This window comes from Lissotriton vulgaris, chromosome 1_2 (assembly GCF_964263255.1).
Source record: "Lissotriton vulgaris chromosome 1_2, aLisVul1.2, whole genome shotgun sequence".
In the NCBI taxonomy this organism is placed as follows: domain Eukaryota; kingdom Metazoa; phylum Chordata; class Amphibia; order Caudata; family Salamandridae; genus Lissotriton; species Lissotriton vulgaris.
The window spans coordinates 192565145-192589216 of record NC_141686.1 but is presented as its reverse complement, the minus strand read 5'-3'; the positions used below and the strand labels follow the sequence as shown (position 1 = coordinate 192589216).

Genomic DNA, 24072 nt, shown 5'->3' with positions numbered 1-24072 from the left:
AGTAGACTCCCTGCTCTGGTATATGATGATTGTGTCCTGGGCCCATATTATGCAAACAGCACATTTTCGTTCATTGCACCGGATGCAACTTTATAAAGGTGCGCCCAGTGCAATGAAGGGAAGTGCGCTGCATTTTGGTGAATGTGCTGCCCCCAGGGCAGGTGTTAACTTGTGCTGCCCTGGGGAGGCACTTTCACGCGAAACACGGAGCGGCTGCTTTACAGCCGCACCATGTTTTCACTGTGCAGGCGGCACCTGCCTGCACCTTCCAAGGGGATTAGAGATCCTTTTGCAGGTGGGTGCAGTCAGTGATTTCACCCTCCTGCAAGGAGATGTCTGGGGGGTCTATGAGACCCCTCTTCACCCACCAGAGGGGTGTCATTAGGGGGCAGAGTGACAGTGCTTCACCTTTAAAATGGCGCACTGTCAGTATGCCTCCTGAAGGCTTTTTTGCCTCAGCGCCCACGTCGGTATTACGGCATAGACACGGAGGCAAGGCATGCCCCTAAGCAAATGAGGGAATGCCCCTGCAGATAGCGCTGGCCTTGCTCTGGTTGTGGAAACTCTGATCTTTGCTGCTATCGTGGGGAAAAGGTGAAATCTTCCGTACCTTGCCTGGACTGACTGGAACATACGGGGAGAGTTAGAAGTCTACCCGGTCTGCGAGGGCGGGACTGCGAGTCCCAGCAGGAGTAGCGCTTTGCGACTCTTCCCGCCCTCTCTCCTCCTATCTATATAACTCCACCCACCAACGCGCACGCGGGACGCGCACGGGCCGAAGACCGGGGCGAAGCATGGGCAAAGGGCGGGCCCTCCGAGGCCCTCGTAGGCCAGAGTAGGCTGGGCTGGGCCATTTCTCTTTCGCCTGCTTTGTATTCATTTTTGCTTTAGTCCTTGACATAGGTATTGGACATGCCATCACCGGCCAAGGAGGGAACATCTGTGAAGGCGGGGGGAGCCAGGAATGGGACCTTGGACAATTATTTTAGTCGGGCACTGGGTGATGGGGATAAGGAAACCACTCTGGCGGAGCGCAGGGCAGAGCGTCGCCGCTCTATTGAGAACTTGAAAAACAGGCCCCTTGTTGATATTTCTTCCTCCCAAGAGGGTGGCTCTTTTCATATTAGTGAGGAGCTATTATCCCAGGATGGCGTCCCTCTTTTACTGGGGGATTGCATTCCTAACCCCTGTCTATCTACCGAGCAGGTTCCTAGTGTCACTCCTCCCCCCAGTCCCAGCTGTATGGCGGTTGATTTGACTACCCAGCCCCCCCTGTAGCTAAACCTAGGAAAGTAAAACTGAAGCAAGTAGCTACGGTAGATATGCACGGCCCTCCCCCAAACAAGCGAAGAAGGAAGTTGAGGGGAGGGCAGGGTAAAACCAAAATCCCCCACTCCGATTTTGGGAAAGCTTCTAAGCCCCTTCCAATCCCTAATAGGATATTGGTGGATGCGCACAAATCTCCTCCTGTTAAGAGTACTAATATCACCGACCCTGTTGATGCCCCCAGGGATAATCCATCCAACGCATTACCTCCCGTTACCTCTATAGGGAACTTGGAATTCTTACTTAGGTCCCTGCTCCTGCCGATCAGTGAGAGTATAAAGAAGGTAGAGATTAGACTCACTATCTTGGAGGCAACATTAAGTAGTATGAAATCCTCGGCTATTATCCAACGTAGATCCTCTGAGTCTAATCCCCCTACTAATCCCCCCTAACCCCCAAACCCTTTCAGCTAACTTGGGACCCCCCTTGGCGACTACCGTTGTTTCCCTTCCACAACCTCTTATGGCCAATTCAGCCCCGACACAACATAGCAAACCTAATATCATATCATCACAACCAGTTGGCCCAGTCCCCCCTGTGACAACCTCCGATGGGGCTATATCCACTGACAGTATTGCTCCTCCACCACCTGAGAAGCCTGCCCCCAGACCCCGGAGACCCGACCTACCCCCTGAGGCTAACAGCTTTATGGTAGTTATGGCTGGTGTTCCCCCTCTTGAAGTGGGTGAAGGTGAGAACTTTCGCTCACTTAAAAGTAAAGTTATTAAATGGCTGAACTGGAACAGACCCCTACCAGCCTATCTTAACAATGAAAATATTATGGTGAGAAGGGTACCTTGGCTAGGTAAAACTAGGAAATCTATAATTGGGGATTGTATTATGGTGAGCTTTCGAGATCCAAGGACTGTCCTTCATATATGTGCAAGGTCTAATAGATCTCTTGACTCCACCATTCAGACTCTGCCAGTGTCTTTTTTCTTCCCCCCTTCCCATATGTACCAGGACCAAGTCCAAGGTGACTGGACGAGGGTTGAACGAAGGGGTAGACATCATGGGTATGCAGCACGACCGGTTTTTCGACCTCCGGCGACACCCTTCTACGATTACAACCGTTTTAACTGTCTTAACGGACTGGATGGTGTTGACTGACTGCCCCCAGCACACCCTTCTACGATTACAACCGTTTTAACTGTCTTAACGGACTGGATGGTGTTGACTGACTGCCCCCAGCACTAGATTCGACCCCACTTATTCCTGGCAATGGTTTTGTTGTAACATCTGGCATCAGTTCTTCTCTCATTCCCACCCCTGTAACGCCTCCTATTACCGTCCCGGCGTGCTTACCCTCTCAGGGAAAAGGAGCCACAAATAATAATCAAGTTGCTGATATGGGTCTATGCTCAGTAGCTGTATCATCCTCCATTTCCACACAGGTGCATATACCCTTGCAGGGAGCTAAAGCAAATGTCCCAGCTGTTTTTTCCTGCTCCGATGGTTCCCCTACTTGTTAAAAAAACCCTCAATTACCTATGTACCTGAGCCCATTAAACCTTCCCCCTGTTTCCCAGGTTTTAAGTTCGCTAGTTGGAATGTTGCAGGGTGGAGTCGGCAATTGTCATCCCTAGGTTGGAGGGAAATTCTTTCTGACTTTGACGCTTTATGTTTACAAGAGACCTGGGTAACCACTGATATTAATCTTGATGGATTTGTGTCTTATAACAACTCGGCACAAAGGTCTGGTAGGGGTAGGGCCAAAGGGGGGTTAGTAATTTTACTTTCTGTGAACTTTCTAGCCTGTATGAAATCACACCAGTTGGTGGGTCACCATTCCCAAATCTTAATTTTAGAACATGTAAAGGGCCATGTAATTATGCTGATCAACCACTATAACAACTTGTTTGATGCATCTAATACCACAGTGGTGGAGGAGTTGGGTTTTGCTGTGAGTAACATCCGAAAGGGCATTCATAAACCAATGGATATCATCTGGGGAGGGGATTTTAATATTTGCACCTGTCCTCATTCCTTCACTAGCATTTGTGGATATGATGGGGATAATGGGGAAAACCAAGCACACTTTGTTCACTCACCATATGGTGATTCTCTTAATTCACTTATGTTAAGTATGGACCTTATGATCCACCCCCCGGCTGCAGATGTTGATGGCAACCCTGTTCCAACCTTTATAGGATTGAATTCGGCCTCTGTTATTGACCACTTATTGGTCTCTACACATCTCGTTCCCTTTTGTACGGTTCCCATTGTTGCCGACCCTGGTAGTAGCGACCACAATGCTATCACCATGTCGATTTCTGTCTGGGGGTTACCAGCAAACAGTCACCGTTCGATAATTGAAGATGTTACCCCTTGTAGACAGAATGGTATCCATATTAAGTGGTGTTTGGACAACTCCGAGAAGTTGCAGGTTAAAATCATAGAAGCTGGGTTTCCCGCAATATATAAATGTTTGGATCCGGAGGCACTCTGTGAGGGCATCATAGCCGATTTTGTGGAGTTAGGCTCTATTATAAAAAGATGTCTTACTATCACCAAAGCACAAATCAAGAAGGAAAATGTGGGTTGGTTTGATAGCATGTGTACCAAATCTCTGCGGGAACTTAAGCAAGCTCTAACTAAACAACCTAGAGACAGGGAGGCTATTAAATCCCTTAGACTGACATACAAAAACAATCTCATACGGAGGAAACAAGAGCTAAGGGAACGGGCTTGGGACGCCCTAAATCAAGCATCTGTATTGCGTGATAGTAGGCTCTTTTGGTCTACGGTTAATAGCCCCTTTCTTGTAAAAGAAGATTTCCCCATATTGTCAGCCCAGGTTAGCGAGGAGAATTGGGTTGTACACTTTTCTGGAATTTTTAATCCGTTAAGTGAGGATTGTGTCAGTTTCCCTACCCCAATGTCTGAAACGAAGTTACCCCTGGACATTACACTAGAAGAGGTTGTTATTGCTATTAGTCGGAGCAAAGGGGGAAAGGCACCGGGACCCTATGGGGTCCCGGTTGACCTGTATAAATCCAACCTGACACTTTGGAGCCCACTTCTAACTCAGGTGTTTAACGCCTCAGTCCTGGAGAGTTCTCCTCCTACCTGGAGTGAATCAATAATCCTACCCATCTACAAGAAGGGAGATAGAGGAGAGGCTAAGAACTACCGCCCTATCTCCCTTCTTGATTCCTCCCTCAAGATCATGAGTAGGGTTCTCCTGATGCGGTTGGAGGAATGGGCGGAGGAAAACAAAATCTTGGTTGAGTCCCAAAATGGCTTCCGCAGAGGTCTAGGGACAATTGAGCAGTGCATTAATCTTGACCTCCTCATTGGAAAGTATACGAAAGCGAAACAGGGCTCTCTATTTCTCTGTTTCGCTGATCTTTTGAGTGCCTTTGACCTAGTGGACCACAATTTGCTATGGTCCACTTTATTGGGTATGGGAGCTCCCCCAGCAATTATATATTTCCCGGCCAGACTCTACAATAAGTTATCAGCCCAGATCCGTTTCGGCCAGGCAGGTGAATGCACAGGGAAAATAAAGGTTAAGTCAGGCATAAGACAAGGCTGTGTGCTGGCCCCCCTGCTCTTTTCCCTCTTTATAAATTCTATAGAGTCCGAATTAAAGAGGGTACAGGCTGATTCTCCGCAGGTTGGGGGCCATTCCGTGCCAGTCCTGCTCTATGCCGACGACACGGTATTACTTTCGCGCACTCCAAATGGGCTCCAAAAACTAATTAATTTTTTCTACGACTTCATCCAGGAGAGAAAATTGAAAATCAACAACTCTAAGACTTATATTATGGCCTGTGGTAAACGGATGAAACTTTTAAAGCGGTTCCATTTTAATAATCATAACATTGAGGTGGTGGACAGATTTTGTTACCTTGGAGTAACTTTTAATAACAAAGGGACATGGGCACCTGAGATTTTAAACGTAGATGCTAGGATGGCCAAAAGCTCCTCCGGAGTTTTTCGCTTTGCATCTAAGCTAGGCAGTCGCCGCATACCAGACATGTTAGATATCTACAGGCACCGTTGTGTATCTATTGCTCTATATGGTTCTGGTATATGGGGCTATTGTCACCACAGGGAACTACAAGTCACAGAGAATCGGTTCCTTAACAGACTCCTTTATTTACCCCCCTCGGCTTCCAATGAATTGTGTCATAGCGAGGTGGGCATGCATCATCTAACAGACCTAATGGGAATGAGACCTTTAATGGTCTGGAGGTCAATACGGGTTAAAGATGAGACTGATTTTACCGGGCAGATTATTTTAGATTGCCTTAAAACGGACAATGCCTGTAAGATTCCTTGGCTAAATTATGTTTCAACTTCCTATAGTGACATTTTTAACCTAGACATTGTTAATGACCCCCATAGTGCTGTTACTGTATTAAAAAAGGAACTCAAAAATGTCTTTATTGGGACCAAATCTAACTCACGCAGGGTGAAACGCAGCTCCATGTCAACTCATGCATTTTATTATTCTAATATGTTGGAAGACAGGGGCATGCCTATGTACCTTAAATCTATTACCAAGCAATCGCATCAGTTTGTTCTCACGAGGTTAAGACTTGGTATTGTACATAATCTAGTGGCCTTCCCAGTGATGAAAACACATAGTCAATCCCCTTGCCCCTGTAATGGCCTATCCAGGCAAAGCACCTTGCACTTTATGCTTATTTGCCCTCTTTATATGCACCTTCGCCGTTATTATCTCAGACCTGTTTTTAGAAAACACTCAGTGTATACTACAGCCCAAGCCTTGAAATTGTTATTTGCACTTGACTCCATAGATATCTGTTTTTCTACCGCTACCTTTTTACTCAAAGCTGTCTCACATAGGAAAAGTCTGGTGTTTTAATATTTTTTAAATCCCAATATTGATGAGTTGTTGTCTCCACTGTAATGTTTGTATTCTGTGTTTTTACATTGTATGCTTTTGTGATTGTTTTTAATAATCGAATAAAGCTTTGAAATGAATGATAGCGCTGGCACTTTATATGCTGTGTTACAGAAGGGGATGCATAAGCATCTGTGGCCCCTTTTGTAATACCAGAGTGACCAGTGGGCACACAAAGTGGGCACAAATGCCCATTGGGCCCCCGAGGCACTCTGTATAATACTGCCCCTGATGTTCAGGACAAGGGTGAACTTACAAGTCTTGTTAAACAGATTTGTCTCCTGCATGAGCAAACTGGGACAGCAGATAAATATTGCTAAATCTCACACCATCAATGTACCATTTGCCTGTCAGAAAGAAAGTGGATTATTACTTGGGTTGGATGCATTTCCACCACATGAAATAATCTTGCTGCTAACACAATGCAACTCAAGCCAATCAATAATGCAAGGAAAGAATAGAGATTACATTCTGTCTAGCAATTCTTTCAATGATAAACTTTTCAATTATGAAGGGTTCTTGTCAATGTTTGCTGTTTGTGGAGAGAGAAGTCGTTATTAAAAAAATACATCAAATCTTTGCTGAACAAATGGCTAATTCTATATTGCCAGGAGAAATGCTTGGGAGATAGCTAACGTTCCATCGGATTTTAACTGATTTAATTACATGTAACTTGTTTTTGTATTATGACGTGTGGATGACTGCTGATTTATTTGTTTTTAAATGGATATGATGCAACAATAATTTGGATTTAAGGAAGAGGCTTCGGTTGGTATTTTATATTTTCCCATTACTGAATTAAAATGTTTACTGTTGAAGAGTGTTGTTCTATAACGTAAGACCCCCCCTCTCTGCTTTGTATTTTGAATATTACTAGGTAACTGTCAGACCACGGCCAAGCCGACACCAACTTCAACAATAAATGCCAATGAAAGGTGTCTCTGTGTTCAAGGCTCCTGTGATCACGGATGGGTGCAGTATAAGAACGCTTGCTACAAGCGATTCAATGACATAGTGTCTTGGCCGGAAGCAGAGGTAAGAGTTCCATGCATGCTCTAATAAATACAAAGGGGCAGATTTATGATGCCCTTGCGCCATTTTGCGCCGCAATTGTGTCACTTTATTTGACGCAACGGCGGCGCAAACAATGCGCCCTATTTACAACGTGACGCATCTAGGAGATGCGTCACGTTGTAAAGCCCTGCGCCATAAGGAGGCGTTCCTGTGCAGGGGGGGCGTTCCTGCGCAGGAACGCCTCCTGAAAGTGGCTGAGTGAAATCTATGAGATTTCACTCAGTCACTTTCAGGCCAATGCTTCGTCAAAACCCTGCGCCTGCTTGAAGCAGGCGTAGGTCTTCACACAGCATTGTGAAGATGGGGCACCCCCGAGCCTTGCTGGAGCTGCGTCGCGTTTGCGACGCAACTCCAGCAATGCGCCACCTTTCCGGCACAGATGCGTCACGCATCTGTGCCGTTTTTGCACCATGGTGCGCCGCATTATAAATGCGGCGCACCATGGGTGGCGGAGCTGTGGCGCACTGTGGCGCACAATAACTGGCGCATCCCTGGGGATGCGCCAGTTAACATAAATCTGCCCCAAAGGTTCTTATTTATTAAGGTTTTTCATGGATTCCTGTTAGATGAATTTACTAACCATTTTAAAGGCCCGCAGATGCAGTGCAAATTACCTAAAGGTGCAACCTTTAGTAAAAATGGGATTCAATCTATTGAGGATAATGATCGATGCTGATCACATCTCCATGTCCTTTATATAATGCCTTGTAACCTATTACATTGCTATAATTCTGTTTTATTAATAATGATGACCGTTTATGAATGTTCTATCTGCATTTCAAGTATGCATGTTAGTGATGCCCACCACTGCCATTAGTATGGTAAGATTTATGAGACCAATTCAATATGTGGTGTGTGTAGGTGTAATTTTTATACAGGTTCCCAAGCTACTGTCATGAATACAATAGTGTTTCACCACCTTTGGGCTTATCTCTAAATTCCCTGGAATTAAACTTTTTAGGTGCCCGAGGAATAAAGAGAAATTGACAACATCTGCAAGTTCAATTTACAGGCTAACCCATTTGGCTACACACTGAAAACCTAAGTTGATAGATGAGATTAAATGTGGGTTTCTTACAAATCCAAAGCCAGACTAACATACACAAACCTCAGAAATATATTGTAAAGCTACAAAAACACACCAGCAGACCAACTTGTATAACAAAGTTCAGTCTCAATAGCATGAAGAATACAAGAAATTCAGTAATAGCATCAGCATTTCAGAAGATAAGGAAAATAATTTGATGGTCAGGATACGATATGAGGTCACCTTGCCAATTATGCATGCAGACATCTAGATAGTTTAAAGTAAATCCAACCTAGACAACAATAAATGGGAATACCATAATCAGATCAAGTAAGGTAGGAAAAAGACCTCTGAGCAACTGACTCGGTAATCAAGGATAAACATTCTAAGTGACATAAACTAATTCCAAATGACATCAAGTCATGGAATACCACAGTATGAGCATTGTAGAACGTCTGGAGAAGTTCTCCAAAATAAATAATTTGATATAGCATAAAGCCACACAACAGAGATATCGCAGGGAGGTCTGTACCTCTCCAAGTCTAGGGGGAATCTGCCTAAACTGAAAATATGATCATCTATAAAACTCCACAAAACATTTGAGAGTCTTAATTCATGAGTCCCTCTACTTTTACCCTTCTCACTGTGAAACTTTGCACCCTCTATTCCTACTCCAATCTCCTGGTCCTTGCATCAGAAATGCTGTTGGATTATTCCAGTCTCCAGATATCATGTGAATGCTGCTACTCCCTTTGTTTGTTAGTGCCACTCGTCCTTGCCAGTGTTCTTCTCTGAGCCTCACAATCTTCCATACACAATCTGCCTTTCACTAAGAAATGAATGCCTTGAGACTGCACCTGCAGAGGAGAGGACATGCAAAGCAAACAACTTTCGCTTTGAAGGTTAAACGTTAAATCCAAATGCTTCAGGCCTTTGGTCAAGCTAACATTGCAAAATACTTCAATGCACAACTGAATGCGCGATATATAGTCATAAAACAAATGCAGGGTACTATTTAACTGAATATGTGAATGTATTTGAACTAAAGAGTCACTTAATCTACACAAATGCAGATATAAACAAGAACAGCAAATAGGTATTAATATGAAGAAAACATTAGTATACTCACTCATGGAAGTGTCTAGGTTATACAGCAAGTATCTCGGTCACGTGCACGACTTTACGTTAATGATAAAAAACACACAATTACATAGACCATGTGTGTATATATATGGCATGATTAGAACATGAACGGGTGGTTCCAAAAGATGCTGCTCCAGTACAACTTTTGGTAAACAAGCATTGGCAACAACAATAGCTTTCAATTAGCACAGGAATTGCATCCTGAGTCAATGATAAGATCAGGAGTGGTCCATGCTTAAGAGCAGAGAGCCTTTAATGCCGCTCTAAATGCGCAGGCCCCTAGTTGCCTGAGCTGATTTTTGCATGCTGAAGATGTCACAGCTCTGTGGGTGTGACCTTTTCAGCCTGGCAAAGCACTGGGAGGACTCATGATCAGGGGTAGCATTACTGATAGCCTGGAACCTTAGGGTTTTAAGCCCTGAAGTGCCGAAGGCAGAGCACCTTTCATTGTCACATTGTCACAAAATGGGTCGGGGCTAGCAAGCTTCACTGACCCTATGCCACTCTATGACAGATAGGGACTGCCGATTTCTCCGTCCAATAAGTGACGACTGCAGTACCACTCCTGCAGAAGGTTCAATGCCAAGATCTATGCTGCATCTGGTAAGTTCATTTTATTTTAATGTTTGATGTGTGCCTGCATATGTGCATGTACGAAAGTATGTGGATTTGTGAGTGTGTGCGGTGATATGTGTGTGCATGTGTGCTTGTAAATGGTGTGTGTATGTGTAAACACTTGTGAATGCATGTGGGTGTGAGTGTGCATGTAGATCGATGGATGCATGCCATCCTCTACCTTTAATTACCAGCAACCAGTGGATAAGATCACATGCACCCTGTCACTCTCCCTTGCCAAGATACATTCATTCATCCACTGATTAACTCATGCTTCATTCACCAATTTACTCATGCACAGTAAAACATACTCACAAACTCCCAAAAGCATATAGAAGACAGATTTAAATTATATAGTTGAAAAAAAAAAAGTAGTCAGCGGCCATCTCTCAATGGACAAGGACTTACAGAAAATCATTAATAGACGCTTAACTAAATACCTCAACAACCAACAACTCCTCAACACCACTCAGTCTGCTTTCAGACCCAACCACAGCATTGAAACAACCCTCATCGCCACCATAGATGGCATCCACATGACTCTGGATGGAGGTGACATTGCAGCACTCGTCCTCCAGGACCTCACCACAGCTTTTGGCCTAGTCTCCCACCCCATTCTTATGCAATGTGGTTCCGAAATCGGAATCAAATTAAATGCAATCTGATGGATCTGCTCCTTCCCAACTGAAAGGAACTTGTCAGTTAACCTGGCACCATATACCTTGGATGCCTGTGACATCATCTGTATTGTTCCGGAAAGATCCCCACTGAGCCCTTCACCACACATGATCCCTCTAGCCGATATCATCTTCTCTCACAACATCAATGTCCTCTCCTATGCCAATGACACTCAACTCATTCTCTCCCTCATGGACAAGATGCCCCGTACCAGACTGAAATCACCCACTGGATGGAAAGCAACAGCCTGAAGCGGAACACTGACAAGACCTAAATCATGATCATTGGGAAAAGCACTACACTTTGGGAATCCGCCTGTTAACCAACAGAACTAGGACCTACACCCAACCCCTAAGCCTACCACTCACACCAAGAACCTTAGGATCATCATCAACAGCAATCTCAACATGATCACCTAAGTCAATGCCATCACCTCATAATGCTTCCATGCCCTGAAGATGCTAAGGATAATTTTTAAATGGCTTCCAATCAGCACCTGGAAAACTTTCAAACATGCCCTTCTCACAAACAAACGGGAACAATCTGTATGCAGGGATGAACCGAAAATTCACTTAAAGATTGCCGACCATTCAGAACTCAGAAACCAGAATCTGTCTCGCTGACAGTGACAGTGCGCTCTAAAAATCTGTATAACATAACACAAAATGCATTATTATTTTAAAGTTCTAACATAGCTACCACCTTTCGAAGCATGCATTGGCCTACTTGGAGCAATACAAAAATATACACTATGCACTATACAATTGCAAGATAACCGCTGTAGGAAATTGGGTTACTGGTTCAGTGGGGTGAAAACCTACTCATACAGCAACCAACATCCTTGTCAGGGTGAAGCTTTAAGCAAAAACCAAATTATCTGGTGCTTAATCGTCTATTAGCTAAGTAGACAACCAGGCAGGCTTAACTTAGAGGCAATGTGTAAAAAGTGTTTATGCAGGACTTCAAACAATAATCAAGTGAACAAAAATCCCACACCAATTTAGAAAAATTGAGAAAAAATGTATAAATAATTTATGACAAAAATTAAATCAGTAGTCTCAGAGATATGCAGTTTGAATGATTTAAGTGAACACAGTGCCAAAAGCACAAAGCACCAACCGTGGTCTTCTGGTCACGCCAGACCAGGACGAAGTCACAAGTTCAGGTCAACCACGGTGAAGTGCGGGCCACATACTTGACCAAGCTAGGCCTGTTAACAAAGTACTTTAAATCCTGGAAGCGAGCTGGTGCAAGATAAGGCATTGAGCATATGTTGTGAAGCACCAGCTCCAAGGAGCTGTGGGCTGGGATGCACAGTCCTGCGTTTAGGAGGCGACTTGCAGCGACATTGTTGAGGTGCTGCAGGGATAAAATGTGAAGCCAAGAATACGTAATGAAGCAGCGGTTCCGAGAAGCGGCTGAGATCCTGCTTTGGGGGTACGTCTCACAGCTGTATCCAATGTGGGTCTCCGAGGAAATGCATCATGCTGTGTTTGTTCTGTTGGGCTGGCAGAGGGTCCAGGACTGGGATGGCACCACTTGAAGGGCATGACTTACAGCAGGCAGACTCCAGGTGCACGGTTCAAGGTGGTTGGAGCCTTTTCCGTCCTTGAGGCTCTGATCAGGATGCCAGCCAACTAGCCATTGGAGTGACTGTGATGGTCTTGGTATTCAAGATGCAGTTCGAGTCCTTCTCACTCAGGCAGCAGGGCAGCAGAATAACTCGGCATCAGAGTAGCAGTCCTGCTTGCAGCAGAGTAGCACAGCAGTTCCTCTTCTGAGTCTTCTATAGGTCCAGATGTTTACTGAAGAGTTGAATCTGGGCAGAACCTTTGTGATGTGCAAGTGTGGTAGTTGACTGCTCCTCCCCTCATCCTGACAGTAATGACCAATCCTGCTAACATCTATTCCTCCTTTCTCTCACTGCTTGGGAGCAAAAAACAAAGACTAGCGGCCAGCAACACGTAGTCATGTGATCCAGGATACAGGCTGCAGGGACCAAATGTTAAGAACAAGAAACTGCCAACTTTCTAGAAGTGGCATTTTCGGATTTGAGACTTGAAGTCTGACTTTACCATTAAAAAGTGTTTTGGATTACAATTCTTAAGATAACAAACTCAACCACGCTACCTGATCGCAATTGAAACTTATCACTTATTAAATGTAATAAATTAAGCAAACGTTATCCTACACGAGAAGCAGGTCTTGCAGGATTGAAAAAACAGTTTAGGGCCTTCCCTAGAGGTGACGTATATGCGTTAAATAGGACGATTTAGGCCTGGCCAAATGTCAAATTTGCCAGGTTGAATTGGCAGGTAAAAACTGTCCATACAGGTTGCAGTAGTAGACTTGAGACATGCTTTAAAGAACTACTTAAGTGGGTGGCACAATACGCACTGCACTCTCACTAGTAGCCTTTAATTCACAGGCCACGTTACAAAGAATGTATAAGTAAATTTAAAGTGCCAATTGGTTATAAACTAATTTTATCATGTTGAGGGGACGGAGGACAAGCACGTTAGAACTGGTTGGCAGTGGAAAAGTGCTCTACTTCCTAAGGCCAACAAAAACAAATTCAGCAAAAATGGGAGGTGTGAAGCCAAAAACTTTGGGGGAAGACCACCTAAAGGCTGACAGGCTTAACAGTAGCTCCCTAAACATCACACTGGGCCTGATTCACAGAATGATCTTAAGACTCAATCCTAAACGTACTATAATTTTGGTATTCACAGAATGCACTTACTACTTTTGGCATTCACAGAATGAACTTACTACTTTTGGTATTCACAGAAGTTAGGATTTTGTCTTAAGTGTGTCTTAAGTCTGTCTTAAGTCTGTCTTAAGTTTGTCTTAAGACAAACTTAAGACAAAAATCCTAACTTCTTTAAATACCAAAAGTAGTAAGTTCATTCTGTGAATGCCAAAAGTAGTAAGTGCATTTTGTGATTACCAAAATAGTAGTAAGTTTAGGATTGAGTCTTAAGTTCATTCTGTGAATCGGGCTCAATATCATTACATGAAGGCTGTACAGCTTAGAAATAGCGGCCACAGTGGATTCAACACACCGCACATGTAAAGAGTGGAAATCAGACGGCCCTGCAGGACTATCAGAGGGGCTACTAAAATTTAAAAAAAGAGCAGTAGGAAAGCAATAAATAGACATATACAAGAAACAAGCTATGGCAAAGCCAATGGGTCTAAAGTTTGTGGCCTAGTTATGTTATGTTATGTTATGTTATATGATTTTTATATAGCGCTAATCACCAACCGGTCTCTAAGCACTTCTAGAGAAAGTGAGCAAGTCACTAGAGCTGAAAGAACTGGCCGCAGCGGATGCAGAGATTACGCAGTTGTTAGTGCCTCTCGAAAAGGAAGGTCTTTAAGAGCTTCCTAAAGATGAGCAAAACTGGTTCCTTTCGCAAGTACTCCGGCAGATCATTCCAGGCCTGCGGGAGGAGGACAGAAAACGCTCTACCCCCTTTGGATTTAGAGCTATACCTGGGTGGAACTAGCCTAAAAGCCTCAGATGACCGTAGAACCCGACTAGGAACATACTTCATCAAGCGATCTTTTATATATTTTGGTGCCTCACCATACATTGCTACGTGGGCAATACAGAGACCCTTAAACTGCACTTGCTGTTTAATAGGCAACCAGTGCAATTTATCTAACAGAGGGGTGGCTTGTGTCCTGTAGGGAGTCAAAAAATGAGCCTAGCCGCATCATTTTGTACACGTACAGTCTCCTAAGGAGCTTCAGGGGAAGGCCAAGATAAAGAGCATTACCATAGTCTAGCCGAGAGATGCCAGTGGCGTAGACTATGGGGGTGACCCTGGCTTCCTTTAGATTAGTTAGATTAATTGGTAAATAACCCAAATCTAAACAATCATTGAGTAATCCCAACACCTGCTTTTCCAACCCTGGCAGAGTCATTTGAAAAACCCTCGGAGGACAAGGGTCCGCTCGGGAGCCTGATTTAATATGCTTTACTAGTGCTACCAGAGTAGCTGAATCATGACTAGGAAATTTAGATAACTGACTGCTAGGACAGGGGGGGCTAGTCTGATAAAGAGAACTGGAGTCAATAGGAGTTCTCGTGATTTCCAAGATGATGTCCGTGACTTTCTGAAGGGAGAACTCCTGAAAGGTATCACAATCTGGGGATGCGATTGTGGACTTCTTCTCAACTTTTGACTCAACTCCTTCAAGATGGCAAAGATCTCTTTTTGTTTGTTTCCTGCCTGAGCAATCCTTCCTTCATAGTGTTCTGCTTTCCTGACTAGGATAGCCGATTTCTAGTAGCAAAAAGGACTTTATAGGTTTTTAACTCTGCTGGCTCATAACTGTGTCTCCACCACCTCTCAGCTTGTCAAAGAAGTTGTTCATTTTTCCTTAGTGTATCATCAAACCATGGGGCCCCCTTTCCTTTATCTCTGACCCTTTCGTTTTGTTCTGGTGCCACTATATCAATGGCCTGCTGTAAGTGAGTAAATAAAGCTTCACTTTTATGGTCTAGATTATCCTCTCCCGAATCAGAGGAAGGGATTGAGTGTAGCGTGGCTATTAGGTGATCTGCCTCAGTATTTTTCCAGATTCTGACCTTCCTCCACAAAGGCAGGGGCTGTGGTAGTTGACTATCACTTGGGACCCAACATCTCAACAATGAATGATCCGACCAGGCACAGGGGCTGATATCAGTTATCAGTGCCTGAGGCTGTGAAGACCATATTAGATCTAAGGTGTGGCCATTTACGTGAGTAGGACTATTAACCAGTTGCTGCAAGTCCATCGAGAGCATAGTGGTCTCAAATAGTCCCAGTACAGGCTCTCTCTGCACCTTGTCCCAGTGATAAATAAAATCCCCCACTACTAGGAGACGTTTATATCTGGAACATAAGTCAGAAGTGAGCTCCAAGAAACACTCATTGAAACCAGGGTAGTCCTAGGGGGCCGATAAACTACCATAAGTACAATGCAGGAGGACTTCAAGGAAATGTTTATCCCCCAAACATCCACCTTGTCACAGATTTCTGCCATTATTTTAGTAACCATAAGGCTATTGTTAAAAAGGAAAGCAACCACCCCCCCGGAGTCCCCTGATCTATTATGCAACAGAGCATCAAATTCCATTGAAAGGGCTGCAACAATATCAGGGGCTGATGAATCACCCAACCATGTTTCCGTAAGTGCCAAAATGTCTATATCTCCATCTTGAAGCAGGGATAAAACTTCAAGATGGTGCTACTGCAAGGAGCACGTATTAAGCACTGCTACCTTCAGACCAAATTCTGTAAGGGCATAAGTCTGACCCTGAGTCCTCAAAGACCCATCAGTCTCTATACTGTTAGCCCTCAGTAGGTTTTCGACCAACAGTCTTGCCTGCACACTCTCCTCCAGCAAATAGTTACCCAGATTAAGGGACCGTAGTGTTTCTGTTGCATAGGTCAGTGGAGAAGCAGGGGTTCTGGCCCCTGGTCCCTGCCGGGCGCGGTCGGGCGCAGACGTGCTTGCGTTTGGCGGGCTTGCCTAGTGGCTTTGCTAATGCCTTTTTATGATGCCGCACAGCACCGGGAGCGAGCAAAATACTGATGCTGTACAGTAGCAACAATAAAAGATACAATGATGCAACCGCTACTGATGATAGCATCGCTTCTACTGCACGCTTACGTGTAATCCCATCCGCAAGCACTATTGGAATGATGAGGGAGACATTTGCTTTCCTTTTTTACTTACAGATCCAAGATGGTAGATGCCACTTGAATTAGTAAATAAAAGAATTAGGAATTTTATTATTAAAAGATCTCCCTGTCAATATATATGTTGATCTACTGCTGGAATGTAGAGTACTGAGCATGATAAACACGTTAAGGGTTGTCCAAAATGAAACATTTACTCAGCACATAGAAGAGGTCATAGTGGCACCATGGACTAATGCATCCACACCAGAGATTTATAGTTGACCTCAGGGCTATAAGTACAAATCTTGGCAGGTTAAGTTAACCTTTCCTTTTCTGAGGTTGATAAAATTAGTACAATTGAACTGGGGAATAATAATCATCTGGTGTTCAGCACCAAGATACGCTTCCCGGTGAATGAATGTTTTATTAATACACATGGAATGTTATGTTATAAATATTTGTAGGAAATCCACATTTACTGCGTGGTCACTAGGCATATTTAACTTGACTATATAAGTCCACAATATATGGTACACAGTGTACCCAGGTCTGGAAGTTAAATGCCACTAGTGGGCTGCAGCACCAATTGTGTTGCCCACTACAGTGGCAGTGCAAACATGGCTTCAGTTTAACCTGACTGTAGAAACTGTAAAAACTGCATTTCAACCTGTCAACATAAACTCTTGACAGGTAAAAAATCCTCTTTTAAATATGAATGGGTTATAGGTAGGCTTTGGTGACCACAAGGTGGGGTTTGTGGTATTTAAAAGTAGAACATGTAGAAATGTAAGGCTAATATGTAATTACAGTCACTATCACCCAAACACAATTTTTACCTTTTTTTACCATGCCAGGAATAGCTGTCCTATTTAGAAAACCTGAGTTCAAAATAAAATCTTAATACTATATTTTAGGAAAGGGACCAGCCACAAAAATAATTATACAATCATAGTTATAGTTATTAAAAACCCAATTCAATGGTGAAGTAAATTTTTTAATAAAGATAAGGAAAAAATATTTTTTTGAAAATTACCTATGCCTTGCGCAATGAGTCAATGAACCCATTAAATAGGTTTTCATGTCACAGAAACATGGGGGATACTACTAACATTCACTGCCTTACCCCATACTTCTGGAAATGTGGCTCCCAGATAGTGATCTAACAAAACTTGGCTCTCTACAAAACAAAAGGACCTACTCACAGAGAGCAACTTATCACTTTGCAACACACATTTCTGTGGGACAAAGCCTGAATAAATGAAGAAATAAAAGGAAACAATTACAGCCCTCCCTCCCCCCGCATGGATAATATGAAGTGCCAAGTTTTGAACTTCCTCCATACTGACTATGCAGCACTCTCCTGTTGAGCAGCTGAGTAGATACATATGATGCTCACAATATCTACAAATGAACCTCTATCTCTCATACTATTCTGCCTCCCCAGTGCTTTTTCACACTGCCTGTATCCCCCCCCCCCAAAAGGGGCACCCAGCATTGCACTCTCGGTTGACTGCTAGTATCCACTTTCAGGGACCCTATCCAGCCTCCTATCTAAACATTTTTCTAAATATCTCCAAATTACAAATTACACAACAGATTCATCATTAATGCACAAGAGAATGAGAGACCCTTCCCACAACCCATGAGCACTGGATTAGTGTACTCTTCCATGTGACATCCTAATTCCGAAACACTGGGGGACTAGTAACACATTCATCTAGAAACGTGCAGACCTACAGCAGTACTTGTACCTCAGTAGCCTCAATAAACAGGCCTATCATCTGACCTGCTGGCACTGTTCCTGTAGGCCTGTGGAAGAACAAGGCTTCTCCAATCACATATCTCATATTGCTCAATTCATATAGACTGTGCTGGGGATGTCTCTGCATTCACCGCTCACAGAAGCACCCCTATAGTCACTCATGCAATGTCCCTACATAAGTACAATACATAAGGACATTCAAAGTATATACCTTGCGGGAGTTTTGTTTTAAAAGCTGTAAGAACCCACACACACTGAATACAGTGGGGACCAATGCTCATATCACTCAGACTAGTATGTTCCGGTGTAATTCCCCCTTTCGTGGAACCAACTCACAGTGTCCAGGTATCTCATTGCCTGGACTGACTTTGCTCATGGATGCAAGAGTCACTCAGCCAGGCAATCTTAGGGGTTTCCTGCCACAAACACGCACACTCCTCAGCACAACAAATGTATTTGTGTGCCAATAGCAATAGGTGGCTTCCTGCTGCTGTTCTGTGCTCACATCTGATGAAGACCTACTGAAGAGCTCTCAATCTCGGCCAAGATGTGCGCTTTGCACTGCAGCTGAATGCATTCCTTGTTGAGATGCCATGTATTCAGGCATGATACCTACCAAGACGCGATGCCTCACATGCTTCGCTGCTAAGCTAAGACTGTGCTCCAGCCTAAAATGTGCATTGCCAGGGTCAGCATCATGGATATAGCGATTGTCTCTATCCATGAACAGAGGCAAAGCAAGAGAGTCATAAACCCTACTTAAAGGAAGGAAAATGGAAACTGTGCCTTAGTTGGGTAGTCAAATACATCCACCGCTGGGCCCCGGTGCAAGACACCTGCTGCACGTTTTATAACAACACCCACTGCTTAGATCTTGAAAGCTGGTGCTGGACACACTCTTCCAAAGAGGAACATTTGAGGAGAAAGAAGGATTCATAGCCTACATTTCAGTCTTTCTTTATTTGTTGATTGTTTATTCTTTCCAGCACCAACTTCAGTGTGGGCAGGACATATCTGCGCAACCTAGCCTCATGCTGGTGTCAGCCTTTTGGGAGACATAATGTTAATAAAAAGCCCTGCCACTTTCTTCATGGTAAGGTTTGCAAAGCATATTCCAGTCCTCTTGAACTAGCATTTTAGTGACATGACTTAAGATGAATAGGAATCTTGCATTTTGTAATCTCTTACCAACAAAATCCAGTAGTTATCAGTATTGCTACACAGTGGTAGTGCATTTTGTACTCTGCAAGCTCCACTGTTTGTGATTTGTAAGATATTGAAAATCAAGGAAGCCATATACAATCAGTGTTAAGTATTGGAAGTATTTTACCAGACTGTCTGCTAATTCACATACCATCTCCCTATGTTTAAGAAGAAACCCCAGGCCTCTTGTATTATTATGATATGTCTACATGTGGTTAACCGCTTCCATATCTTTACTGCAAAGACTTTGTCCTGAAAGGTGTTGTTATGGCTTTTAATACGTAATAGTGTACCAGTGCAAAGTATCCAACAGTGAAGCACATGAGGGCAAAGTGTTGAGGTATTTACTTTTCAGTGCAAAACTTATTTTGTCCTGGAAATTTGCCTAAAAGAAACATGAAGCAAAGCTTTGCACTACTTTGCGTTACTTTGCATCAAGAAGGCATCCAATGGCTGCCGCATCAGCATTCCCACACAACCAATCATGGTTTTTGATACAAAGTAGTAGAAACAATTTTTACCTCAACACTTTTCAAAATGTCTTATTGTGCTGTACTATATAGCACTTATGCAAAGTATGTCAAAGTGTAGCATTTTGCACTGTGAGAGTACCCTTGCAGTACAAAATCTATGTTAGACATCATCTCACACAGAGCATTATAATGCAAAAGTGTATATGAGGTGCTTGGCTGCCTACAAGTTCATCAGAGCTTTTGGAAGAGAGCACCTTCATCAATCTGGTGCTGCTTCTCCTCTCAACGCAGCACATCTGTCTTTCTGGCTGAATATGAAAGTCAAGAATTATCATTGTATTATAACAATAACACTACATTATAGAATCAGGCGCCATTCCCTGTGTCTAATCTGATGTACATTTTGTTTGTCTTTTCAAGGCAACCTGTCTCTCCTACAATTCTCACCTGGCCTCCATTCACAGCCAAGAAGAAAATGATTTTGTATTTGTTCTGATGGGAAAACCAGCCGATCCTTTCAACAAAGGCGCCTACTGGATAGGAGTTCATGACAGCTTCCAAGTGAGTGTCTTTCATTCTCCTTGATATGAATATTAGTTTGGTGTGTGCCAATCTTTATGCACATTTCAAATGTCTAACATATATAGTTTTCTATGTTATGCTTGATACTTCATCCCTATTGGTAATGTAGTCTCTTGGTCTATAAGCTCACTCTCGCCTTAGCCAGAGTGCTTGGTATCCATCCATTAGAATGCAAATATACAAGCGATGTTCAATTACCTCTTTGATCAAGGTTCTTATTAACCTTGGGCGGAGCAGGTGGAGCGCCTCTATGGGAAGATCTACGGAGTTGGAAAACAACTCAGTAGAACTTCTCTCTGCTCCACTACGTGCCTTACCCCTCCCAAAGTAATTATAAAGTAATAAAAAAGGCACTTACCAGCCATGGCTGCCTCCTCCTCGCCATGGCTGCTCTCCTTCCTGGTTCCCACCGTCCTTCTTCTTAGATAAACGCTAAGTTGTAAGTCTTGCACGTCCACATGCACACTCACAGGACGTACAACGTAGGGGTTATCAGTGAAACAGGACGGCGAGGAGGAGGAAGGGGAGCGTCCATGGCAAGGAGGAAGCTGCCGCTGCAGGTTAAGTGCCTTTCTAATTACTTTATAATTACTGTGGGAGTGTGGAGGGGGCGAATAACTACACATCGCCATGGAGTTGTAGATTTGCCTAAACTCCGTGTTCACAACAGAACACAGAGTAGGCAAAACTACGTAAACCATGATGGCGGAGCAGAGCTAACCGCCCGGGCTTATTTCTCATGCAGAAAGGCATGACCGCTCTTGCAGTGGCAGTTATGAAAAAAGGCCAGATGTACTAAGCTATGTTGCGGTCTCAAACAGTTGAATCCATTTAATTGGATAACACAAGGGTATTTCTTAAATACTTGATCGATTTTAGGACTCAGTCTTATCAACTCCTTTAATGGGTTGTGCATGGATACCCGTTCGCCATTTGAAAGAGGCATACTGTGCACGTCCCTTCCAAATTATGAATCCATACCATATGTATCAATGGTGTGCAACTGCATTTCTGGTCACAAGCCAGTGAAAAGTTACTGACTCTCATATTAAAGCATCCATCTTTCCATTATGGCAATTGGGCTGCTTGATGATCTGCTGGCCCTTACAGATCACCAATGGCAGGGAGCTGACATTTGAAACCCACCTTACAAAATTTTAAAGAGGTAGATCCATCTGCAACTTACTCCAGTTCCTTATTTTGTGATCCTGCTTAATAGTAGATAGGCCAGTTTGCAAATTAAGTTTCTGGTCGCAACAATGGGTGCAAATTGGGGGCCTCATTTATGAGGCAGCGCGTCACTTTTACCCCGCCGGTGCGTCACTTTTTGTGCCGCGCCAGTAGCGTAAAAAAATGCACCTTGTTGCGCCATATTTACAAAGTGACGCATCTAGGTAGATGTGTCACTTTGTAAACCCCTGCGCCACATTATACCTGCGCCAGGTATAATGTATGCAAGGGGGGCGTATTGACGCAAGGAAGGGTCGTAGAAGTGACGCAGTGAAATCTATGAGATTTCACTGCGTCACTTTCAGGACACCGTTGCGTCAAAATCTTGCGCTTGCCTCACAGCAGGCGTAAGACTGACGCAGGCCCTTTCACATGGGGCTTGCCCCATGTGAAATGACGCATTGCTGGAGTTGCGTCACTTTTGTGACACACTCCAGCAATGCGTCACTTTTGCGCTTACAGATACATCAGAAATACTGACGTATCGGTAACTCCTTGCGACATGATGCGTCATACATTAAATATGACGCATCAGGAATGTCGCAAGGAGTGCGCACTGAGAAGTGATGCATCGCTGCTTTCACGCAGCGATGCGTCATTTCTCATAAATGAGGCCCTGGGTCTTTATTTGCAACCAGAATGGTGTACATCTGACCTAAAGTGTATTTTACTTAAGACAGATATTTCCCTATTTATTTGTTTTATTTATATAAGTTTTATATAGCGCTAGCTAGCCCCGTAGGTGTCAGAATGCTTTACAAGGTCATGATAAGAAACAGTAAATGCAGGCACGCAATAAACATATGAGACAGTAGTTCAACAGACACATGGTTCCCATCAAAGGTGCAAGTTGAGTGACCAACTATAGAGACAGCATTAGAGAGGAACTAAAAGTCAGAGAAGCACAATAAAGAAAAAGTGAACCGAGCATCAGACAGAGTGTCTAGGTCTGATAAAGCGATATTTTACTGAGATTCGTAGACTAGGAGCTAAAGGAGTAGGAGTTTCAGGTTTCTCTTGAAGCAAGGGAAGGCTTGCATCGAAGGTCACATGGTAGGGAGTTCCATATTCTTGGAGCATTTCCAGAAAAAGAGCGCAACTTGGTTGCTGTCTTTTTTAGGATGGGAGGTAGGGGCAGAAGAGTATTGGAGCTTCTCAATGATCTTGTGGTTCCTGCTTTCGTCAGCTTGTTTTTGAAGTAGTTAGGTGTATGAGAGTGAAGGGCTTTGTGGATGATACATGCAGTCTTGTAAGTATACCTTCCTTCAATAGGAAGTTAGTTGAGGCTCTTGAATATAGGAGTGATTTGCTCAAACCGTTTAACGTCTAAGATGACTCGGGCTGCCATGTTAAGAACAGATCTCAGGGGGTGAGGTGAGTTTTAGGCATCCCAATGAGAGTGGGATTACCATAGTCTAGTTTGGAAAGGACCAGAGATTGCACCACATTTTTTAAATCATCTGCAGGAATAAATGGTTTAAGTTTCTTGAGGTTTTTGAGTGTGTACAGTGCTTCTTTTGCTGTATTCTTGATGTGCTCTTTCATTGACATTTTGTTGTCCAGGACAAAGCCAAGGGATTGTGCAGAGTTTGATAAAGTAAGATAGCACTTTAAAACATTTAGGTTGATGAGCCATTCGTGTATTGAAAGGAGGTTACTTTAAGGGAAGAAAAGAATACCTTCTGTCTTGATGTGGCTCAGCTTTAAGTGATTTGTGTGAAATCAGGATTGTAATTTGTTCCATGTGTCATTAAGATGTTGAATGTCACTGCATGATTTTATTTTGTAGTAAAGTTGACTGTTTCCATAAAGAGATTTGAAAGGGAGGTGGATAGAATTGAGCCTGGAGGCATGTAAACATTGATCCGAGTGGGTTTAGAGAGGCAAGAGTTGATTTTGATTTGTTGCGAGCGGTGTTGAAGGAAGTAAGAGCACCATTTCAGTACAGTGTCATTCAAACTGAAACGCCACGTAGGGCTGAGTGATTGACCGAATCGAATGCTGCTGATAGGTCAAGTAGAATAAGTAGGCAGATGTCACTCTCATCTTAGTCTCTGTAGATGTCATCCGATAGGTTCAGCATGGCGGTTTCAGTACTACAGCCTTTGTCAAGGAAGGAGAAGTTTTGTATATGATGATTAAGTTGCTATAAGACACATTTTTCCAAAGTCTGGGCAAGGAACCAGAAGTTGGAGATAGGTCTGAGGTTGTGGAGATCGTTGAGATCAGCCCTGGTATTTTTGGGGATAGGTGTGATTTGTCCTAGTTGGAGCAAAATCGTCACACAACCCATGGTGAGAGATGTGTTCATGATGAGAGTGCAGAACGGGGCGATGATGTGGTTGAGACTTTTCACCATCATGGATGGGAGGGGATCATTGGCATGGGTTGTTGGCTTTAGCTTC

General features: G+C 43.6%; 1 protein-coding gene across 1 annotated transcript in view; it reads left to right on the top strand.

Moving 5' to 3' along the window:
- Positions 1–24072, top strand: part of LOC147734890 (alpha-N-acetylgalactosamine-specific lectin-like) — a 243750-nt gene that overhangs the window by 16632 nt on the left and 203046 nt on the right. The window contains exons 3-4 of the mRNA XM_086952522.1: positions 7080–7237; positions 20276–20416. Of these exons, the coding sequence (XP_086808648.1) occupies positions 7080–7237; positions 20276–20416 (299 nt within the window). The remainder of the gene's footprint in view (positions 1–7079; positions 7238–20275; positions 20417–24072) is intronic.